The 23,223-nt window shown below is 35.9% G+C and overlaps 2 protein-coding genes and 1 long non-coding RNA gene across 3 annotated transcripts; all 3 read right to left on the reverse strand.

Moving 5' to 3' along the window:
- Positions 1-2,660: 2,660 nt before the first annotated feature.
- LOC138886293 (uncharacterized) lies at positions 2,661-3,378 on the reverse strand. The gene is made up of 3 exons (XR_011404944.1): positions 3,064-3,378; positions 2,908-2,973; positions 2,661-2,796 (listed from the first exon to the last, which is right to left on the reverse strand). It is a non-coding gene; the product is annotated as an uncharacterized lncRNA (long non-coding RNA).
- Positions 3,379-3,580: 202 nt separating this feature from the next.
- Positions 3,581-4,422, reverse strand: LOC138882238 (zinc finger BED domain-containing protein RICESLEEPER 2-like). The gene is made up of 2 exons (XM_070162758.1): positions 4,104-4,422; positions 3,581-3,954 (listed from the first exon to the last, which is right to left on the reverse strand). Exons 1-2 carry the CDS (start codon positions 4,420-4,422, stop codon positions 3,581-3,583), a joined length of 693 nt encoding a protein of 230 aa, XP_070018859.1.
- Positions 4,423-14,884: 10,462 nt separating this feature from the next.
- Positions 14,885-22,516, reverse strand: LOC104234793 (probable phospholipid-transporting ATPase 8). The gene is made up of 11 exons (XM_009788424.2): positions 21,347-22,516; positions 18,950-20,313; positions 18,753-18,863; positions 18,351-18,627; positions 18,135-18,223; positions 17,944-18,052; positions 17,661-17,870; positions 17,410-17,535; positions 16,394-16,492; positions 15,770-15,961; positions 14,885-15,595 (listed from the first exon to the last, which is right to left on the reverse strand). The coding sequence occupies exons 1-11, from the start codon at positions 21,734-21,736 to the stop codon at positions 15,038-15,040; spliced, it is 3,525 nt and encodes a 1,174-aa protein (XP_009786726.1). The 5' UTR covers positions 21,737-22,516; the 3' UTR covers positions 14,885-15,037.
- Between the last annotated feature and the right edge of the window lie 707 nt (positions 22,517-23,223).

The following is a 23,223-nucleotide window of genomic DNA, read 5'->3' on the forward strand; positions in this document are numbered from 1 at the left end:
GAAATAGTGGTTGAGTTTTTCTCATAAACTTCATAAAGCCTTCATTTTCTACAAAGCTAAATGGTAGTTCATCAGTAACTATCATCTCAATTAAGGCCCTCCTAACCACTTTTTGATCAAATTTCCAAATTGATCCTTCATCATTTTGGCAAGATTGAAAATTTATCTTTGTTTGACTATTATCTTCTGCAATTTTAAGTGGGTATTCTTTGCATCTAAGCAAATGATTCTTCAATCCTGTTGTTCCATTCTTAGATGAATTAGCAGCATAAGCTTGTTTACAATATCGACACCGTGCTTTCCCAACCCCATTAACCTCAAATTTATTAAAATGGTTCCAAACGTCTGACCTAGATTGCATGGCTTTCCTTTTCTTGGAATCTTGAGTATCAATGGTGTTGGTGTTACTATCTACCGTAATAGGTAAACTTTCACTAGAACCAACATCACTTACTTTACTTGTATCTTCTATCTATACAAAATTAAACAAATATAAACATAAATTAACAATTAACAAATTAACTACCTTGCTATCAGTAATGCTGAGAGAATGTAAATATGAGAGTGCACTTTTAGATTTTAGTTATTTTAAACTAGCTATAAGTAGCTTCAACTACCATGTTTCTGCTATAACAAATTAACAATATCTTTCCAACAGATGCAGCAGCAGTCTAATGTAACTGCAGCTAAGCAAAAGCTAAAAAGGCTAAAGAAGCCATTAACAATATCCTTTTCTAGCCATCTATAAATAAATAAAAAATCATGGCCATTACTACTCAAGTGACAAGTCCACAATTATTTAAATCTTTCCAAACCGGCAACCATAAGAATGTCACAACAAAGAAGACTAACAGTGAATTCACTCAACTGTCATCATCCTAAAGTGTCTATCACAAGAAAAATGCAAGGAAAGTTCTAAAAATCAGACCTAAACAAAGTAATCATATGGTAAGCCTAACACATAGTCGTGTACTCACAACTGTTATTATACAAGCAAATGAATTAAACAGCATGAACGTGATACAGATGATATTTTCCTACTAAAGGGAAAAGCTCAGAATAGCAGGTCATTCAATCAGCAGTACAACCAAAAGAAAATGAAGCATACCTTTGAAATTGAAATTGAATCGAGCTCGGAACACTGGAACAGGACAGCAGCGTCTTCGACACTTCGTTTGCCCGGAATTTGTAAGGAGTGAGGAATCGAATCGAGCTGGAAATCACCGCCTATAACCCTAAATTAGTTTGATGCAGAAAATCAGAAATTAAAAAATTTATGCGTCTGAACTCTGAACTCAAAAAGTTCAAAACTTAAAAATATAAAAACTCAGAAGAAACCTCAGAGAGTACTGGGATGAGAATGAGATGAGATGAGACTTACAAAACTTACAAAAGTAGTCAGTTAACCGGTGAAGATGAGATGAGACTCGAGCTCGACTATCGACTGGTCGTAACTCGTAAGTCGTAACTCGTAAGTCGTAACTCGTAGACTCGCAGTCGATTCTCGATGATATCCTAAGCCCTAATGCCCTAATTTGATTCAGATGGTCTAAGAGAAGAGAAGAGAAAAGATTAGACTATTAGATTTAGAGAGGAAGAGTAATGGGCTTGGGTATTAACTGACTTGGGTAATTGGGCTTGGGAGTTGGGGGAGCTGGGTGGGACGCCGGGACGGTATGGTCGTAGCCCGTATGGGCTTAGATATAGTAATATATATTATATAGGTAATTGGGCTTAGATATAGTCATATATATTATATAGGTTCACCAAATTTTTGGTATTTCGGTTTACCGAAATTGTAAAATTATAATACCGAGAATCGAATCAAAATACCGAAATACCGAAAATCCAGTACCGAATTAGACCGAAATACCGAAAAAAACCGAAACAAAAATACCAAATTAATTTGGTTTGGTTCGGAATTCGGTTTTTCGAATTTTATGCCCACCTAGTGAATGCCAAAATATATGATGTTACAATGTAGCCTATCTTTTAATATTATTTGCAGTTGAGCTCCTGTGGTTAGTTAGGTCTGCCAGCTAAGGGATAGTAGATTATTTTAGGTCTATATATTTAGTACTGTAGCAATTTATCGGTCATGTTGAATGAAAATTGAGTCTTTGTTTTGTCTGCATTTCATTTCTTTCTTTTTAGTTCTTGTTTTTTATTTCCATGACGATTCCAACGTGTGAATCGTTACAGCTTATGAATAGAGAAGGAAGAAAATGTTGAAAAAAAGAAAAACATCTTTAATTTAAATTAGATTCTTATATCTATGGGCTATTTGGGCTGTCTAAGGCTTTTGGGTACTTAACCTTAAGGGGATTGTGGTTAAGAGAATTTAAGGGTACATACGATGACCACTAGTTGGTGATCATCTGTGGCTAGTCTTAATTGAATCTGTACACAACTACACATTACACAACTTAACACTTAACACTTAAACACAGTGCAACAAAAACAGTCTTAATACTTAAACACAGTGCAACTGGCCAACTGCAACAGTCTTAACAGTCTTAACACTTAAACAGTTAAACATAGTGCAACAAAAACAGAGAGGGCATCCCTCAACAAACAGTCTTAATTCTTAAACATGAATTCCAGGAAGACGTGCAAGACAACGCTTAATATGCTTCCTTAAACCAATTTTTCCATTCCTCTTTGGATTAACATTATATACTTGACCACAATGTTTGCACTCTACTTTGCGAACTTCTCCGTTATCTTCTTTCACCACAAAGTATTCCCAAATATCGGAGCGTTGAGCAGTAGCACGGGGCATGATTGCACTTGAACCTAAAAAAATATAAATCATAAGTTAGAATATTATAGTTTGATGATAATAAAACAAAACTACAAAATATTAAGTATATCATTATCACCAAACAAATAGAGTATTAAACTTACCACTCAAGATGCAAGTTGCAACTATACATCAAACAATGCTAGTAGTGCTTCCATTATTTTCCATATCTAAAGATAATACGACCAAATATGTCATACAAATGAAAAAGCATGATATATTATTTTGAATTAAAATACACACAAAATATTAAAGCTTACCAAGCTCGAGTTCCTCAAGATACTTCAAGTCTTCTTCAACACTAATAGCATTCTTCTCTTCTCTAAGCCAATCTTGAACACAAATAAGAGCTTGCACACATTTAGGAGTCAATGAACTCCTAAATGAATCAAGAATACGGCCACCAGTGCTAAACGCGCATTCCGACGCCACACTAGAAATTGGAATTGCCAACACATCACGAGCCAACTCCGAAAGAATAGGAAATCTAGGAGCATGTGTTTTCCACCAACTCAAGATATCAAATTCTTCACTAAAAGGCTCTTGTTCTTCACTAATGTATTTATCCAACTCCGATTTAGTACCCCTACTTCCATTGTCTTCCTTTTGTTTTTTCAAGCGAAGCTTAGTCCTTATTTTTGATGCACTTATAACACTCCCACTAAGTGTATTAGATGTGTTGTTAGATGAAGTAGAACTAGATGGAGATTGAGGACAAGATTCGGTTGAATACTTTTTTAGATACTCTCCAAACAAAGAATTCATATAAGCATACACCTAAGCATTTATTTTCTTCCCTTTTTCCTCCCCAAAAAGTTCTTCAAGTGCTCCCTCAACATATTCAAATTTGTTACGTGGATCCAAGACGGAAGAAATAAAAATCATTTTATTCATCTTTTCAGGCTCACCCCAATACTTCTTGAACTTTTCTTGCATTTGCTGAGCCATTTTTCTCAAATGCTCATCCTCACTAGCTAAACACATTTTCAAATGACAATAAAGTTCAGATACATCCTCAAAATGAGAATTACAAGTGACATAACGTGAACCTGAAACTTTTTTAGTTAGCTCGTGAAATCTTGCAAGAAACTCTATCACATTCCTCACATTCACCCAATCATCAGATTCAAGAGGACCTGCATTACCACCATCTTCACAAAGATGAGAACATTGATAAGCAGAAAATCCATCATAAAAAGATGCAACTTGTCAAAGGCTTTTTCAAAGTGTTGAGCTGTATCCAACATCAAATAGGTGGAATTCCACCTGGTAGGAACATCCAAACACAACGTTTTGGTACATTCTACCTTTACATGTGCACAACACTGTTTAAACTTTAAGGTCCTTGCAGGCGAAGATCTCACATACCTCACAATATTTCTAACACGTGTCACAGAAGCATCAAGTTCTTTCAAACCATCTTGAACAATTAGATTTAGTATATGAGCCATGCGTCTCACATGAAGATGTTTACCACTCATCATATTAGTTTTCCACATATCTAACTGTTTAGACAATTCTTTGACAGTGACATCATTTGAAGAAGCATTGTCCACAGTAATAGTGAAAACCTTGTCTAATTTCCATTCAAGCAAACAATCCCTAATAGCTTTAGCCATCTCTTCACCCTTATGACTAGTGATAGGGCAAAAATTAAGTATCCTTTTATGCAACTTCCAATCCCTATCAATGAAGTGGGTTGTCAAACACATATAATTTATTCTTTGTAATGAAGTCCAAGTGTCTGTTGTTAGGCAAATTTTTGGTTGTGCTTCTCTAAAAGAACTTCTTAGATTTTGCCTCAATTCACCTTAAACTTCATAACAATTCCTTGTTATGTTCTACGAGAAGGAAGACGAAATAGTGGTTGAGTTTTTCTCATAAACTTCATAAAGCCTTCATTTTCTACAAAGCTAAATGGTAGTTCATCAGTAACTATCATCTCAATTAAGGCCCTCCTAACCACTTTTTGATCAAATTTCCAAATTGATCCTTCATCATTTTGGCAAGATTGAAAATTTATCTTTGTTTGACTATTATCTTCTGCAATTTTAAGTGGGTATTCTTTGCATCTAAGCAAATGATTCTTCAATCCTGTTGTTCCATTCTTAGATGAATTAGCAGCATAAGCTTGTTTACAATATCGACACCGTGCTTTCCCAACCCCATTAACCTCAAATTTATCAAAATGGTTCCAAACGTCAGACCTAGGTTGCATTGCTTTCCTTTTCTTGGAATCTTGAGTTCAATGGTGTTGGTGTTACTATCTACCGTAATAGGTAAACTTTCACTAGAACCAACATCACTTACTTTACTTGTATCTTCCATCTATACAAAATTAAACAAATATAAACATAAATTAACAATCAACAAATTAACTACCTTGCTATCAGTAATGCTGAGAGAATGTAAATATGAGAGTGCACTTTTAGATTTTAGTTATTTTAAACTAGCTATAAGTAGCTTCAACTACCATGTTTCTGCTATAACAAATTAACAATATCTTTCCAACAGATGCAGCAGCAGTCTAATGTAACTGCAGCTAAGCAAAAGCTAAAAAGGCTAAAGAAGCCATTAACAATATCTTTTTCTAGCCATCTATAAATAAATAAAAAATCATGGCCATTACTACTCAAGTGACAAGTCCACAATTATTTAAATCTTTCCAAACCGGCAACCATAAGAATGTCACAACAAAGAAGACTAACAGTGAATTCACTCAACTGTCATCATCCTAAAGTGTCTATCACAAGAAAAATGCAAGGAAAGTTCTAAAAATCAGACCTAAACAAAGTAATCATATGGTAAGCCTAACACATAGTCGTGTACTCACAACTGTTATTATACAAGCAAATGAATTAAACAGCATGAACGTGATACAGATGATATTTTCCTACTAAAGGGAAAAGCTCAGAACAGCAGTTCATTCAATCAGCAGTACAACCAAAAGAAAATGAAGCATACATTTGAAATTGAAATTGAATCGAGCTCGGAACACTGGAACAGGACAGCAGCGTCTTCGACACTTCGTTTGCCCGGAATTTGTAAGGAGTGAGGAATCGAATCGAGCTGGAAATCACCGCCTATAACCCTAAATTAGTTTGATGCAGAAAATCAGAAATTAAAAAATTTATGCGTCTGAACTCTGAGCTTAAAAAGTTCAAAACTTAAAAATATAAAAACTCAGAAGAAACCTCAGAGAGTACTGGGATGAGAATGAGATGAGATGAGACTTACAAAACTTACAAAAGTAGTCAGTTAACCGGTGAAGATGAGATGAGACTCGAGCTCGACTATCGACTGGTCGTAACTCGTAAGTCGTAACTCGTAAGTCGTAACTCGTAGACTCGCAGTCGATTCTCGATGATATCCTAAGCCCTAATGCCCTAATTTGATTCAGATGGTCTAAGAGAAGAGAAGAGAAAAGATTAGACTATTAGATTTAGAGAGGAAGAGTAATGGGCTTGGGTATTAACTGACTTGGGTAATTGGGCTTGGGAGTTGGGGGAGCTGGGTGGGACGCCGGGACGGTATGGTCGTAGCCCGTATGGGCTTAGATATAGTAATATATATTATATAGGTAATTGGGCTTAGATATAGTCATATATATTATATAGGTTCACCAAATTTTTGGTATTTCGGTTTACCGAAATTGTAAAATTATAATACCGAGAATCGAATCAAAATACCGAAATACCGAAAATCCAGTACCGAATTAGACCGAAATACCGAAAAAAACCGAAACAAAAATACCAAATTAATTTGGTTCGGTTCGGAATTCGGTTTTTCGAATTTTATGCCCACCTAGTGAATGCCAAAATATATGATGTTACAATGTAGCCTATCTTTTAATATTATTTGCAGTTGAGCTCCTGTGGTTAGTTAGGTCTACCAGCTAAGGGATAGTAGATTATTTTAGGTCTATATATTTAGTACTGTAGCAATTTATCGGTCATGTTGAATGAAAATTGAGTCTTTGTTTTGTCTGCATTTCATTTCTTTCTTTTTAGTTCTTGTTTTTTATTTCCATGACGATTCCAACGTGTGAATCGTTACAACTTATGAATAGAGAAGGAAGAAAATGTTGAAAAAAAGAAAAACGTCTTTAATTTAAATTAGATTCTTATATCTATGGGCTATTTGGGCTGTCTAAGGCTTTTGGGTACTTAACCTTAAGGGGATTGTGGTTAAGAGAATTTAAGGGTACGTGGTAAGGGAATTTTTAGGGTTATCGTACCAATACCAGTAACACTACTGGTCTTAAGGGGGCTATAAGGATACTTAAGGGTATTTTTAAATTAAAATTTTAAAAATTATTATATTTAAATAAACATAAATATAGGGGTTAAAAACATAAATTAAGATGTACGATATGTTATGAGACTAGTAAGGTAAACATAGTCGTCTTAGCTGTTGTCAACTAACGATAAAAAATGGCTATATTTAAATATAAAAAAATATTAAGGCTACCGTTTCGGTACCATAAGGGTACCAACCAGACCGGTTTTACCGATACTTTTTCGGTACCCTCGTAGTACATGTTTTCTTTGCCTAAATCATCGATCCCTACCCCAATCAGGCCGGAACAGAAGGTACTGATACCGTTATGGACTGGATCGGTTTGGATACCCTCCCCCTCAAACAGCCCTAAGTGTTATAGATCTCCAAGTGGTTTCGCGTTTTAGTTTTAGGCATGAACAACTTTCATCATCTTGTTGTAAACCTAAATTAGTCAAATAAATAAATTTCGATACATAGTATAGTAAAGAATAGTTGTGATATAAATTTTCAACCACTAAGTTTTTCAAAAAATAGATTTTTACCGACCTCTAAGTAGTAATTTTGTGGGGGATTTGCATCTATTGCCGCTTTTTGTGTCACATTTTAACTTGTGCCCGCTTTGCAAAAACAATTACAAGCGTACCCAATTTTTCGCATAACTTCAGTATACGGGGCTGAAGTAGCAAAGACAATCACGCAAAACTTTAGCATTTTAGTAGCCGGGCCTGAAGTTCAGCTCTAGAGCTGAAGTTTTTGTTTTGTAACTGGTGAACTTCAGCTCCACAGCTGAAGTTTTTATTTTATAACTGGCGAACTTCAGCTCTAGAGCTGAAGTTTTTCTTTTGTAACCGGGAAACTTCAGTTCTAGAGCTGAAATTTTTGTCTTTGTAACTGGGAAACTTCAGATATAGAGCTGAAGTTATTTAGTTCATTGTATGTTTACTACCCCAAATGACACTCTTTTCACATAATTTTTACCTGGATTCTTTTACTGCAATTGTTATGGCCCAGTTCTCAGTTCCTTTTCTTTTCAATGGAACGATGACATAATATACAAACCTGAAGTTTATCATCCAGGAGTAAAAGCTAGATAGAAAACAAGCTTCTGGTGCAATATCTCGCCTTCACAAATGGTAGCAGTCACACAATGTCACATGAAAATCATTTAAGCATGAGATTTTGTAAGCAAAGTCAACCTATTGCACCTTTTAGCAAAAAAAAACATATTGCACCAGCAGATCATCTTTTCTCTAGGATATTAGACTAGTAGACTATATAAAAAATAGCAGAAGAAGAAGAAGCAGAAGAAGAAGAAGAAGCAGAAGAAGAAGAAGAAGAAGAAGAAGAAGAAGAAGAAGAAGAAGAAGAAGAAGCAGAAGGAGAAGGAGAAGGAGAAGAAGCATAAGAAGAAGGAGAAGGAGAAGAAGAAGAAGAAGAAGAAGAAGAAGAAGAAGAAGGAGAAGAAGCAGGAGAAGAAGGAGGAGGAGAAGGAGAAGGAGGAGGAGAAGAAAATGAAGGAAGAGAAGGAGGAGGAGAAGAAAAAGGAGGAGAAGGAGGAGGAGAAGAAGAAAATGAAGGAGGAGAAGGAGGAGGAGAAAGGGGACTGGAGTTATTTAAAAAGTGAGTACAAATTAAAAAAAAATAAAAAATAGGTATAGATTAAATGGGGATGACCAAATAAGGCGCCCTGTGCTATTTTTACAATTTTTATTTTGTAACTCAAAAGTAACTTGACAGCGGAAAATTTTCACATTGTAATAAACGTAAGATCCATTCTTCTTTCTCAAGTTAGCTGTCAGTTGACGTTTTTTTGGCACGTACTTATACTAAATACTAATTGAGAAGCGTGGAACTAGTTTTCCTTTATTGAATGACAAGTAAAAGAAAGTGGTTTTCCTAGTTAGAACAACTTCACACGTGGGCATAGTGTTGTATTCTGGGTCGGGCCCGGGCCTAAATGGGCCAAACGAGCCGGGCTTAACGGGCTTGGGCTTGGCGGGCCTGGGCTCTGGCGGTCTCGGGCCTCACGGTCCCGGGCTTCGTGGGATCAACGGGTGGAACCAGCTCATGACGGGCCTAAGCCCATATGGTCCTGGGCTAAACGGGTCGGGCCCGTGGGCTTAGCGGGCCTAACGGACTTTTTTATTTTCGGGCTTTTTATTTTTTATTTTTTTTGTTTAAGGCAATTTCTTGTAAACCATATCATGGCTATATAAAAAATATGTATGTAATATATATGTAGAAATCTAATTATTAAAGTGCTTGACGAAAAAGTAAAATAACAAAACAATATTAAAACTAAATTGTCATGCATAATAAATTAATAAGAAAGTACAACATGAAGCATAAATACGTCTAATAAAAACGGCTATTTGTGCAATATGGCCGTTGGTGGTCATTGGGGGTGGGGCCCTCATTTTGAATTTCGAAAAATTTTGTTTTGTAGTATATATAGTATACTAGTATACTATATATATATATATATATATATAGTATACTAGTATAGTATACTATATATAGTATGTTATGTATATATATTTCCAAATATAATTTCTTATAATGTTTTGTAATATATATATATAGATTTTCTTGTAGTATATATTGTATGTTATGTATATATATTACCTTATATATTTTCTTGTAGTATATATTGTATGTTATGTATATATATATATATATAGATTTTCTTGTAGTATATATTGTATGTTATGTATATGTATTACCTTATATATTTTCTTGTAGTATATATTGTATGTTATGTATATATATTATAGCTTATAAATAATTGCAAGTTAAAGACAAAAAAATATTGCAAAAAGATATTCAAGGGCATGTATTATAATTTTTATTACCAAAAATGGCATAAAAACTAAAAGAAGATATGTCAAAGTACAAGTTACACCATAATCTACATTGTATCTCTAACAAATTTTATAAATCCTTCAAGGTTCGGAGGCGGTTGCGTTGGTGGTGGTGGAAAAGAAGCTTGTTCATCACCACTTCCGGGCGAAGCAGCATCCTTCGCAAGTTCCGCCATCATTTCTTCATAAGCTTCATATATCACCGGTTGTGATTCCGCAATTCCAAAGTTTCTTCTTTCCAAGCGGATCCAATCTCTAAACAGTACAGATTTTTCCAAGCTCTCCCTCATTGACGCTCTATGATCACCTATTTGAAGTCTTGCTTGACTGAAAGCGCTCTCTGATGCAACAGTTAAAGCTTGAATAGATAAAATATCCCGAGTCATCCTTGCAAGAACCGAAAAATGTTTTTCCCTTGCCTTCCACCATTCCAAAAGATCAAAAGTGTCGTCTGGATTTTCCTTTTCAAGTCCCTGCAACAAATAAACTTGAAGCTCATTTAGATGCGAAGTTTCATCATAATTATCACCTTGAGAATCCCTGAACTCCGTCCAAGATTTAAGTGCTTTTAAGCCCGCAGCTCTTTTAGACGATTGTGAACTAGACGAAGTAGGGGTTGGAACATTTGGCCTAGCAGGCAAGTTGATAATCATTATAAATTGTTTGAGCATTAATTTTAATTGAGGCTTTTGCATCTGCAAGTGTAGCAAATTCCTCATTTGAAAGATCTAAAGCCTTATAAATATTTGAGTACCAAAAATGAGGACCTCCTAATTTCATTGTAGGATTTAACATTGCAGCAACACTATAAATGTTTCTAGGCGTTTAGAAGATTGTCTATTAAAACTAGGGGTTTCTACAGGTGGGTCGGACGGTACATCAGTTGGGTTATTAACAGGACTAGTAGGTATATCATCTAAATCCGGTTGGGTTTCATCTTCATCCTCATTTTCCTCATCATTTTCAAAGATAGTTTCATTAGGATAAAGAGCATTCATAGTTTCATCATCTAAATTTTGACCTGGTGCAATATTATGGCAAAATTGACTATCGGAAAATTGAAAACAGGGGTTATCACTATCAAGAATAATAGGAGCAACAGAACATCTACCAGGTCTGGGTCGGGGAGCCGGGGGAAGGGTAGTAGGTTGGCCACTACTTTCACCAATTTTAGCTTTACCCTTACCACCAAAAATATTTTTCAAAGAAAATGCCATATTAATTATAATTATACTAAATAAAACTAACAAAACTATAATATTAAAACTTAAGAGTTGGAACGCGTTTACCGAATTGCCGAACAAACTTCTTGAAAATTGAAAATCGTTGAAGACTTGAATACTTCAATTCACCAACTTCACAATTTTTCATGAAATTTCAACAATAAAATAAGCAATTATAGTAGAGAGATTGAGAGAGATTGATGAATTGGTGAGTAAAAATGAAAGAATGAGGGGGTATTTATAGTTGAGAATTGGAAAAAAGTGTAATTATATAAAGTTTGGGGGCCAAATGGCTATTTTCTAAACATCCAAACGGTCAAAATTGCAGCCCAAACGACTACTTTTTAAATTTTGACCGTTGGAATTTTTTTAAAATTTTTTTTTTAAATAAAAACTAGCCGTTAGGCCCGCTAGGCCCGGCCCAGGCCCGCCAGCCGGTCCCGGGCTCGTGTGCTTTCTAGGAAGAACCGGCCCGCCACGGGCTTTAAAGAACCATTAAGACCGGCCCACCAGGGCCGTTAGGACCGCGGGCCCTGTCCGGTTCAGGCCCGGCCCACAGTGCACCATTACGTGGGCATCAAGATTGTTTTGGTGTTTATGCCATTCATAAAAGGTAAAATAATTTTTTCCCGTATATATATTTATATATTACTAGTCTTAGACTCTTAGGGTATACATTTTGCACGTGCACCCATATTAATAAGTACATAAGTTTATATATATAATCACAAAAAATTATGAATATTGTCCCCATTTAGCTAGCTCAGTAAAAGAAGTAATCATATCCCACAAAATTTCACAAATGCCTTAGATTTTGAGGATTGTTTTGGGAATATTAAAGAAAATTGTTGATATTTTAATGATAAAAGTTTACTTTGGTACTATATTTATTGTCATACATCTTCTAGATGTGAAAAAATAAAGTCTAGATATTAGGACTTCTTACATAGTTCAAATAAGGAAAATTTTAATAACTAAAATTTTATTTGATTTAGAAGTCTTAAATATTAAGAAAATAATTAAAATTACAATTTTGTCCAATGTAAAATAATTTTTTATGGACAGAAAAGGCGAACGATATTTCGCTAAGAGCCTTTGTGTTTTTAATATAGTATAGATATAGATAATCATAATTAATTCTATTTTTATTTTATTTATATTTTCAATTACTAAAATTAAATTACTCCATTTGACATAAACACTGAAATCGAATAAGTATTTACCTTATATTATACACATTATATCCAAGTGTGCCAATGTACACGTTCTTCGACCGCTTAAACGTGGGAGAAATTCAAAAATAGCCACATTTACAACTGGTCGTTCAAAAATAGTCCAGTTTCAAAAGTAATCGAAATTTAGTCACTTTTTATGTAAAGATAAATCTTAGCGAAAACACTGTTCAAAACCCAGAAAATACGCCACTATATTATACTGGAGTTCCAGCATAAGTATGCTTGAACCCCAGCATATTATACTGGAGTTCCAGGATAAGTATGCTGGAACTCCAGCATATGAGCATAATATACTGGAGTTCCAACAAATATAATTGTCCAGTATAATATACTGGAGTTTGGAGCACTGGTGCTCCAGTCTCCAGTATATTATACTGGAGTCAGCAAAGTATACCGGTCCAGCATAATATGCTGGAGTTCATACACAGGTGCACCGAACTCCAGTATATTATGCTGGACCGGTCTCTGTTGCCGCAAAATAGTGGCTATTTTTCATTAACTTCGTAAACGCTGACTATTTTTGAATGACCAGTCCGAAAACTGACTATACCGTGCTATTTTTACCTTAAACGTCATCTTGACCTGGTTTCCTTTTTGTTTTCTTCATTGTTTTCGGCATTATATTCGATAATATACAAGAAAGCCTAATTTGATGTGCGGCTAATGCATCAATGACTAAATCAGTTGAATTATTCCTGAGGTATTCAACTATTCATCTTGTAAATATTCAAAGATAGATTTAGACGAATCACATCAAACAATGGTTAGAGACTTAGAGGCTTGTCTTTTTTTTTTTCTCTCTCTCTCAATTCTTTCACAAATAGGCCGGCATGGCACTAAGACAATATGTCAATATTGATATTGAAATAAAATAAATGTAGAAGAAAGCTTTTGGATATTTTCGAATTTAAGCAAACAATGTAGTTTAAGGTCACAAACAAAATATAAAATTAATACTTAAAATGTATAAACACACAATTTATTCGGAGAAAAGAAAAAAGTACCAAACTAATAAAACAGCAAACGATGAAAAAGAAATGTGGCAAACGTATCGGTGAAGACTGAAAGAGGATATGGAGATTTAATGATTCTTGGCTAAATATTTTGTTTCCTATATGGTATTTGGTATTAATTTTGGGGTATTCACTAATTGGTATTTGAATTCACGTCGTTTTAAGGCTCATTGAAGGGAGAAGTGCCCTCTATTAGAAATTTTCCATATCTCGAATTCGAACTCGAACTCGAAACTTCTGGCTAAAGGTAAAGGAACCTTATTTATTCCACCACAACCCCGGTGATATTCATGGTTGAAGTGCCTTTCAAGCATTTTGTGCATTTAGTGCAGTCTTTCTATTGTTGTTGTTACCGGTTTAAATCAATATCAATTAATTAGGGCACCTAAAACATCAATTATCATGCTATGCATGTATAGTATCAACATGTAATAAAGGACCCCAAATGGCTAACCTTGTCGGTTCATTGGGGTTCATAATTTAATTCATTCTACAAACACTACTCAGTTGGCGTGATTCTAATTCTTAAGTAGTGGTTCAAATTACTCAAATAAATATATGATATATATGGAAAAATGATATTATATAGCGCTCTCAAAATAATAATCGAAATATATATATATATATATATTATATATAAAAATTATATAAATTTTATATATTTTTTTGGCTACCAAATATAAATAGTTTGTGGTGCAGGCTAAAAGTAAAAAAGGCTCCATATATTTGGTATAAGGTTTTGGTTGCAAGTCTTTTTGGTCTTACTCATTGAACGAAAGTGCTGAGTGAATTAATTAGTGTAATTGGAGGGTAGCAATTTTAAAGACGCAGCACTAATTATTAGCGAGCATTTTATATGTAACGATATTTATACTTCTTTTCATATGTTGGAAATATGAAACTCATACTCCTCTACATGGTGAACAACCATATGCAAATTGAGATGAAATTTTTAGGATAAATTTATACAATTTGGGAGGAATCAATGAGAAATCTAACAAGAAAATATTCAGGTTTATTATAAAAATAAATGATTAATGATCATTTACTTCTCATGTTCCATGAATAGAGTTTCTATTCGAATCTCTTTAGAAAAAAAATCTTATTTCTTGTAATAAAGAAGATCTTTTGTCTTGTGATAGGTCCCCTAACAAAACTAGTTCATCTAGTTTGTAACTTCATCGAAATAGGAATAGTTCCTAATAGTACTCCATTTGTACGAAATTAAATCGCCTTGAAATGTTTCTTATTTCTTATCGATTCCTAGTGATAAAGCGGGGCGGGTGGACGCGGATCTGTGTGGGGTGGACGCGGGTGAAAATACTATGCGGGGCACGGGGCGGGGCGTATTGAGATCATCGTGGGTTTATGCGGGTTTGACCCCAACCGCACCGCTTGCCATCCCTACGTGCAAGTAGCATTCTAGCCAGCCAATCCAACAGACTATACATTTGAGAATGCTTCAGAATGTTACAACGATTATAGTATACTTTACCCCAAAAAATGACAGTAAAAATGTTAGTTCCTAGCTCACTTACACACAACACTATTTATCTACTTTACACTAAATAAATTCACATATTAAGGAGCAACCTGTGACAAAGTAGATCTATTCCAAAAGCTATATCTTTTCTTTGCCTCTACCATTAAACTCCTCAGCAAAGTCACTGTTTAATCCTTCGAATCGTATCCTTTGAATCTGATCATGGTACATAGGTCGGAACTCAGTCTGAAATGCCCTGTATGTAACATATGGTAACAAAGAGGAAACGACGACTAGAAGCGTGACCAGCCAATAGAACGGACTTGGAGCGCAAGCTTCCACGAGAATCTGGTATGCTGTAGTAGATATTATGGGCGAAAGAGCGCCATAAACAGCTAAAAACACATACCAAATCGCGATGCTGCCCCAGATGAAAAAGTGCTGAATCCAAGTGAAGTAGTTGATAGACAGTGCCATTTGACAATTGACTGTCCACACCACACAAGTGTACATTATCACTCCAAATACTCCATAGTCAACCGGTTGACCATCTTTCCGGAATATGTGATGCATGATCGAATTGTTGGTGCCAAAGAAGATGATCATAGAACAGATAACACCGTTCAACATCCAGCCTAAAATGCGAGGCCAACTGAAGAGGATGTTCTTTGTTCCCTCTTCATAGAGCTTAGGAAACTGCAAAAGAAATACTATGAGAGATAAGGTTGTGGCCCTCTTGCTCAGTTTTCAAGTTACAACCACTTGCAGCAGAGATCAAAGAACACGTTAAAGTGGTGAATATGAAGTAGCTTTTTTTAATAAACATAATTTTGTTGGTGCTTAAAAGGAAGTACAAAATAGGAGACCGACCTCGAGACACAGCCGTGCAGAAACATCCTGATCAAAGACACCGAGAGCAATCACAGGAAGCGATGTGAAAAACACATTATATAATGACATATACCAGTCATTATAAGCAGGTCGGCCAGAGAAAGAAGCAAAGCCCTCAAACCAGAAAAGGGTCAACCCAAAGGCGAGGTTCTTGTAAAAGAAGTAGCACAACTGCAACCATCCCAAAAAGTGATATCAGGAGGTCATAAATGTCTAATTCAAAACCATCATGAAACTTTGCTTTCAATCAGCTAGCAAAATACAAAATATCCGTAACTGCAACCCATGCCCCTGGTACAGCGGTAAGTAAACGGCTATTCACTTTTTTATATGTGACATGTGTCATGCTTCTTAAAGAAACGTGTCACTTTTTTATTATGACGCATGCCTGCTAAACCAAAAATAGTCACCTCAATCACGCAAATGTTACATCAGTTCCATTTTTACAAAGAAAGTTTTAAACCAAAAAAAAAAAAAAAAAGACTCGGTATCAATTTTTTGTTTGGTGCATATTGGCTCCAAGATGAGCAAAATGTCAGATGTGATTTATGGTCATATCCGATTTCTTTTTAAAATTTCCTAGGACTGATGGGGAACACTTACCATCATTGATATTCTCCTGTAGCACCAGTGGCCATGGACCAACAACAAGCGCTCAAGAAAACGGAATTGAGCTATTGCATAATCACTTGACATGACAGCCTAGTAAGAAGTGCAGCAGCATCAGTTTAACTCCTTTACGAACATGGAAATTGTTTGGCAGAAAGAATCTGCGCTCATATTGCCAACTATACAACTTAATTAGAAATCACAGTCCATCAAGAGAGACAAGAAAAGACAACGTCTTCATAAGTAATATTAATGCAAAAAAGAAACAGCACCAAGTGATGAGAGGAGAGACAGTGTTACATCTTCAGCTAAAGTCAACAATCACTTAATGTGGACTTGCAATGGAATCTGTGGCACAACGCGAGAATCTTACTAATGCTAGAAATTATATTCAGTACTAGAACATTGAATCTCCCCTCATAAGCCTAGTAACGACAAAACCTCAGCAGTTACTTGAATCCTGATTAAACTAATCCAGAATAGAAAAACAAGACCCCCTTCTGATAAATTGCTTCACTGATCTGAATTAGTCAGTTATTCAGGATCATGAAACAGATATGAGGCGCTTCAAATAGGAATATTTCTCAGCAAAAGGAAAACTGACTCACACAAAAAGAGCTCCAACTAAATACTAAACTACCTTTCTTCCATTGCTTCTTCTGCTCTCCATTTTCCAAAAATTAGCTCACTGAACTTCATTAAGTCTCGACCACTTGATTATTCACATCAACTCCTAATTATCCACAGCTACGACTAGTTATGAATAAAACATACCAAAGCAGAGCTTTCAAGATGGAGAACAGATGCAGCAATATGTACCGAAAACCAGGATGGCATAAGTTACACTAACTAACCCCCTACCCCAACCCCCACTAGAGGAACAGTATCCGCCCTGACAAGGAAAAGGCAAAGCGAAATGGAAAAATGACGAAAAGGAAAAGCAAGGGTCCGAACACTAAGAAATGGAAGGAAGGAAAAAGGACAACAGGAAGAACTACGCGAAAAGTTACCTGCATTCCTTCAACGCCACTGATGCCAACCCCAACATCAGCCTCTTGGAGCATGCTTACATCATTTGCCCCATCACCAATCGCTAATGTATTTTGGTGTGCTCCAACTTTCACCAATCTAGTAACCTGCATACCTTTAAAGATTTTTGTCAGATTATTCAAATGGCCCACAAACCTGATATGCAACAAACTTTGTATACGGTTAATGAACAAAATTCTCCAAATACGAAACTGTATAGGATGGCACTTACAAGAGCTTTTTGTTTAGGAGTGGAGCGGCAGCAAATAACAGATGCACAACTTATTGCAAGCTCCAAGAATGATTTTTCCAGTTTTTTGTCAAGAGCAAATGACAATGATTTGCCATCAATGATCAAACCAAATGATGCAGTAATTTCTTTGCTTGAGCTTATTTGTGATATTCCCTCTCTTATTTGCTTTGTGATGCTATCATGTGAAACCTAAGACAGTTGAACTTGGTGAAAAACGTAACTTTTGTTTTATTGTAGGCAAAGCAAATCCACAATCATGTACCTTTGCAATAGTCTCCTTGTTTCCTTGGTTTTCTAAGTCCAGTATGTCTTGAGAATCTAAAGTAACTATAATTTGCCTCATATCTGGTCTTAATAAACTACAAGCGTACCTACATGACATTCAGAAAGATAATGAGAATGGAATTCATAGTTTAAACAGAGAAGTTGCATCATTTTACTAATAAGACCTACCCAATATTGATAGCCGTCTCCATCTTATCACCAGTTAAGACCCAAATCTTAATCCCAGCTTTTGCAAGTTTATCAATGCATTCCGGGACCTGCAGAGTAGTCAGCTTAGGACTGGAAAATGATTCACAACAAGTCATGTATAAGGCAAAAGTAAAAAAAGGAAATTGCAAGCTCCGTTCAATTTTAACTAATGTATAACACAAGATTAAAGCTCACCCCTTTTTGAAGTTTGTCCTCAACAGCAGTAACACCAAGGAGAATTAAGTCCTTTTCAATCTTGTCAGCCGCAGCATCCACCAAAGCATCTCTGTCTGCTGTTACAGAGGCTTGGGCGTTCAAAAACTCTTGTTCCCATGATTGGAACTCTTCCTCCTCAAGCTCACGGTAAGCTACTATTAGAGTTCGCAATCCTGCTTCAGCATATTGTCTAAGATGTTCCCTTGTTATACCCTCATAGGCCCGCCCATCTTTCGAGAGCCGTTCGAACATCACACTAATTGAAAGGAAATATTATGAGCAAGAAGAAATCAGTCTAAATTAAACAGAATTGGAGGATTGAATCACATATTTGATCACTAGATAATGACATATGCAAGAGCATTGCAAAGAGATACAGACCTGTCTGCACCCTTGCATAGGAGCAACAACTGGTTCTCGGCATTTTTTACAATTACAGACATTCTCTTCCGTGAGCTACTGAACTCTAAGACATGAAGGAGCTGATATGATCTGAAATGAAGACTTAAGTCATGCAAAAAGCAATAAAATTATTTAAGATTCCAATAGAAGAGAAAAAAAACAAATGAAAGGTTTACCTGTCAACCACCTTGCCACTGCGATGATCCAGCTCATGCAGTGTGATTCTGCTTTGTGTTCTTTCAAAGAACTGAAACCCAAGTTCCCTTGCTGCAATGACAAAGGCAGCTTCATCTGGTGACTCTGCTTCATAGGAGATCTCACCTGTTTTTTTGTTCACATCAGGAATAACCGTATGACAAATCGCCAGCACTCTGAAAAACTTTTGTATCATGTCTCGATGAGGCTCATGGACCCATTGACCATTCATTATACGCTCATCTTTGAAGTTGAATCCTTTAATAGATATCTCCAAGTTAACGGCAGTGTCATTTGATTCCTCCACGTCATTAGAAGTATCACCTACTTCCTTCACCGCTCCATCTCTTTTCCGCTTTGCCAGGGCCCTCTCTACCTCTGTCACAACACGGCCATACGCAACACCTGCTATTGAACATTTAACAAACTCCATGGAGTTGCATGTTAAGGTGCCTGTTTTGTCAGAGAGTATAATGTCAACCTGCCCAAGTTCCTCATTCAGATTAGATGTTCTTGCATGAGCTGGCTTATCTGTTTCTTCGTAGTACATCTCCCTATCTTGATTTATGAAGATGCTCTGTAAAACCTTCACAATCTCAATAGACACATATAACGAAATAGGAATCAAGTACCCGTACAACATCAGTGCTGTCAGGAAATGGAAAAATGCAGCGAGTGAAGCTCTTTTGGGATCATAAAAGACACTTGTCCTGTCTGGTCGAAGATACCACCTCCTTAGTTTCCCACCACGAAGATCATTCTTAGTTTCAATCCCGAAAAAGATAGATCCAATAAAAGCTATTGTAATCAAGGTACCAAAAAGGACATATATTATTTTATCCATCCTTTTCTCAATTGCACTCCTCTTAGAAGGAGGATCTGTAGAATTCTGCATGACTTTCGTGTCATGACCAGTAAAAATGACCACACCATAAACATAATCAGTGTTCCGTAGCTTGGAATCTCGCAGAAGTATCTGCTGCACTGAAAGAGGGTGCTGCTGATTATCATAATTCAGAGTTCCAATGAATGTATAAAGATCTTCATTTGGATCTTCACACTTGACGACACCCTTAAAATTTCGGAAAGAAGAGTCATCGTGCAGGGAGGATGTGATATCCAATGCATGCTTTACCTTAAGGTTAGTCTCTCCATCAAGATTGGAGGTTTCAACGTAACATATCCCGTCCTCATAGCTTGATGAAAGCAAAAGCAGATCAGCAGGGAAATATTCATCCTTGTGCACCTTAATAAGATCCCCAACTCGTAAACTTCTCCATCTAGTCTCTTGGAAAGTATGATTTTCAGTGTATACGCTTACCTTCCGGTTATTGGCTTCAATATCCTGAAAAAGATTGCATCAAAAATTAAAATATTACAAGAAAGACCATTGAATATATACCTGAACTTGCTCACAACAATCAAAATGCATGCCAACATATTTTTGTCAAACTGCCAAAACCAAAGGCATGCCAACATAGACTAAGAGCAAACTAATTATCAAAAAGAAAGAGTACATACAACATTGCAATTTACACAACTAAAGACATCAGAAAGTCCTAGTGAAGTTTTTCGACATGACCTCCAGACTTCTTCAACAGAGAATATAAAGGTCGAAAAATGTGTGTTCACCCAATAGGAAAACAAAATGACAGATGATTGATCTGTATCCAGTAGTCAATGTTTCCGATTGAGAAAATATCTTTCTATTTCCCAATTATTATGGGCAGCTCAACCGCAGAACATGTTCATTTACTAGCTAGGCAGTGAACCAGCGAGTCAAGAAAGGCACTGCATTTATTTTTTCTTCTTTTCCATACAGGGTTTCTTTTTGAAGTTTGATAGTAACTCTCAATTGGGGACAACTGAATAGGACACATTATAACCTTCAAGTCACTGTTTAAATGCGTGTGGGAGATCGTTCAAAAACCGAGTGTACTGGGGGTTGGCGTTGCAGCTATCTCTTATTATCTTCACATGCCAATAGCCCAATAAATATTGCTTCACTACTTTTTGGTGTTGAAAAGTGTTTCGCTACATATCTGTTCCAGCTTTTTATGAGTAATATTCCCAGCTACTAATAAATAGATAATGAGAATCTACTTAACATTAAAACATTTCTATACGTAGTCTCGTTGTGAAAATTAACACTTCCCTAAAGTCATTGTCATTAGTTGCTCATCCACATTGTACTAGTTAAATCCTAGCTTATTTAACCAAGCAGAAAAAAGTTAATTTTAGTGATTAACTGTCATCAAAGATAGAATGTAATCAGTGATTGGCGAACGAGGACTGAAACATCAAAGACAACTATTTGATCCAACCAAGGAAAACAGAGTATAAAATGCTCAGAGCATCAGAATACAACAAGAATTTACCTGCCTTTTACGCCTCCAATCTTCGATCCCTTCTTTCGCCATCGTTGCCCCGATCACAACCAGCAAAGGTGCTAGAATGCTACTGGCAGTATATGGAGCCAGAGGACTAAATGAAACACAAGCAACAACAAGAAAATATATATTTGCAACCCTCCTAAATTGCTCAAACAATGACTTTGGTATAAAATTAATCGCTGTGTACTTTGTAGTAGAAACATAATTCCCTCTGTACTTGAGCTGCACCTGTTCTTGATTATCAGGATCATTACAATACACGGTCCTCGAAAATCCCCTCTTCCCAATTTGACTATGTTCCTCCTTTAACGAACACTTCATACATGAAAAACTATATAACTTACTGAACCGTATTTTCCTCCTTCCACCTGCCATTTTCTCCAACTCTATTCCCCAATTAAAATAACAACAAAAACAAGCCCAGTGAAGTCCCACTCTAAGCAAAAATAAATTAAAAAATACAACAACAACAACAACTACAACGACGACAACAACAAGCCCAGTAAAATCCCACAAGTGAGGTCTGGGAGGGTGAAGTGTACCTAGACCTTCGCGCTACCTAATGAAGGTAGAGACGCTGTTTCCGAAAAATACACTAGAAAAAAAATCCCTGAAGTTCCTCAAACTACTATTACCACCAGTTATTAAAACATTGATTATACTAATTTAATCCTCGCATTAAATTCCAGAAACTTGCTAACAAAATAACACGTTACAAAATAAGAAACAAATTAACTCCAAGTGTGAACAAGAACTTGACACAGTAGTAATGCTTACAGCTTGGCACTGAGTTAAAACACTGAAATAACAAAAATGGAAGAGTTCTTAACGTGAAGCTTCATCTTTTCTCATATACTTAGCTTCAAATTGCCATAAAAATCAACCGAAATACCAAAATTGACGATTGAGTGTTAAGAAAAGTAAACCCTAGTAATTAGTTTTCCTCAAAATTCTTAACTTTGGTCTCAAGTACTAAAGATCCTTTACTTCCACTGTCGGTGTAGTTACAAATGTGCTCAAAAGTCTAAACACCAACCTGTAAATTTTACGTGGACCAATAAAAAAATATTCACTCAAAAGGATAATTCTTGTTTTCATAAATTTCCAGATAGTGGTTTGGTTGAAGTTAAGGAGAAAAAAAATGAGGAGTTTCTAGTACAAGTAAGTAGTTGGCAAACGAAATGTGTCAATTTTATGTTTTTTGCTGTTTTCACAAGTAAAAATAGAATGAACAGTGAACTGGCAGCTAAATATGGCAAGTACACTTTTGGCTTTATCGGAACTTTGACTACGTGGACTCATCCTACCGTCCACGTGGCTAATGATGTAAATCTTAACAATTTAAAGACTCGAAAGTAACAACGACCGTGGTTCACGACCGTAATGTACCTAAGTACTTTTCGTGGACGACGCCGTATATTCTAACCGTTCGGACAGGAGGCGCGTGCTTCAATGAAGATGTACGGTGATTGAGGTGATGAGGAGGCTGTTTGGTGGGACCATTGCGGACATAAGTGGAGTCCGAAACTTAAATAGTGCTCTTTTGGGCAAAAAAAATACCTTTCTACTATTAAAAAAAAAAAGTTACATAAGTATACTGCGTTTTACTTTAATAGAAGGTTAGCCTTAAAGTTAAACACAGTATTATACTGCAATTTATTAAAAAAAATAACTTTTTTTAAAGAAAATGCAGTATAATACTGTGTTTCCTTTAAACGCAGTATTGTACTGCGTTTCCCTATTAAAATTGGGCCCACCTTATAACTCTGCCATAAATGCCTATATTATTAAGGGGAAACGCAGTACAATACTGCATTTAAGGAAAATACAGCATTGTACTGCGTTTGCGTTTTCCTTTAATA

The sequence above is a fragment of the Nicotiana sylvestris genome, chromosome 2 (assembly GCF_000393655.2).
Source record: "Nicotiana sylvestris chromosome 2, ASM39365v2, whole genome shotgun sequence".
Classification (NCBI taxonomy): Eukaryota; Viridiplantae; Streptophyta; class Magnoliopsida; order Solanales; family Solanaceae; genus Nicotiana; species Nicotiana sylvestris.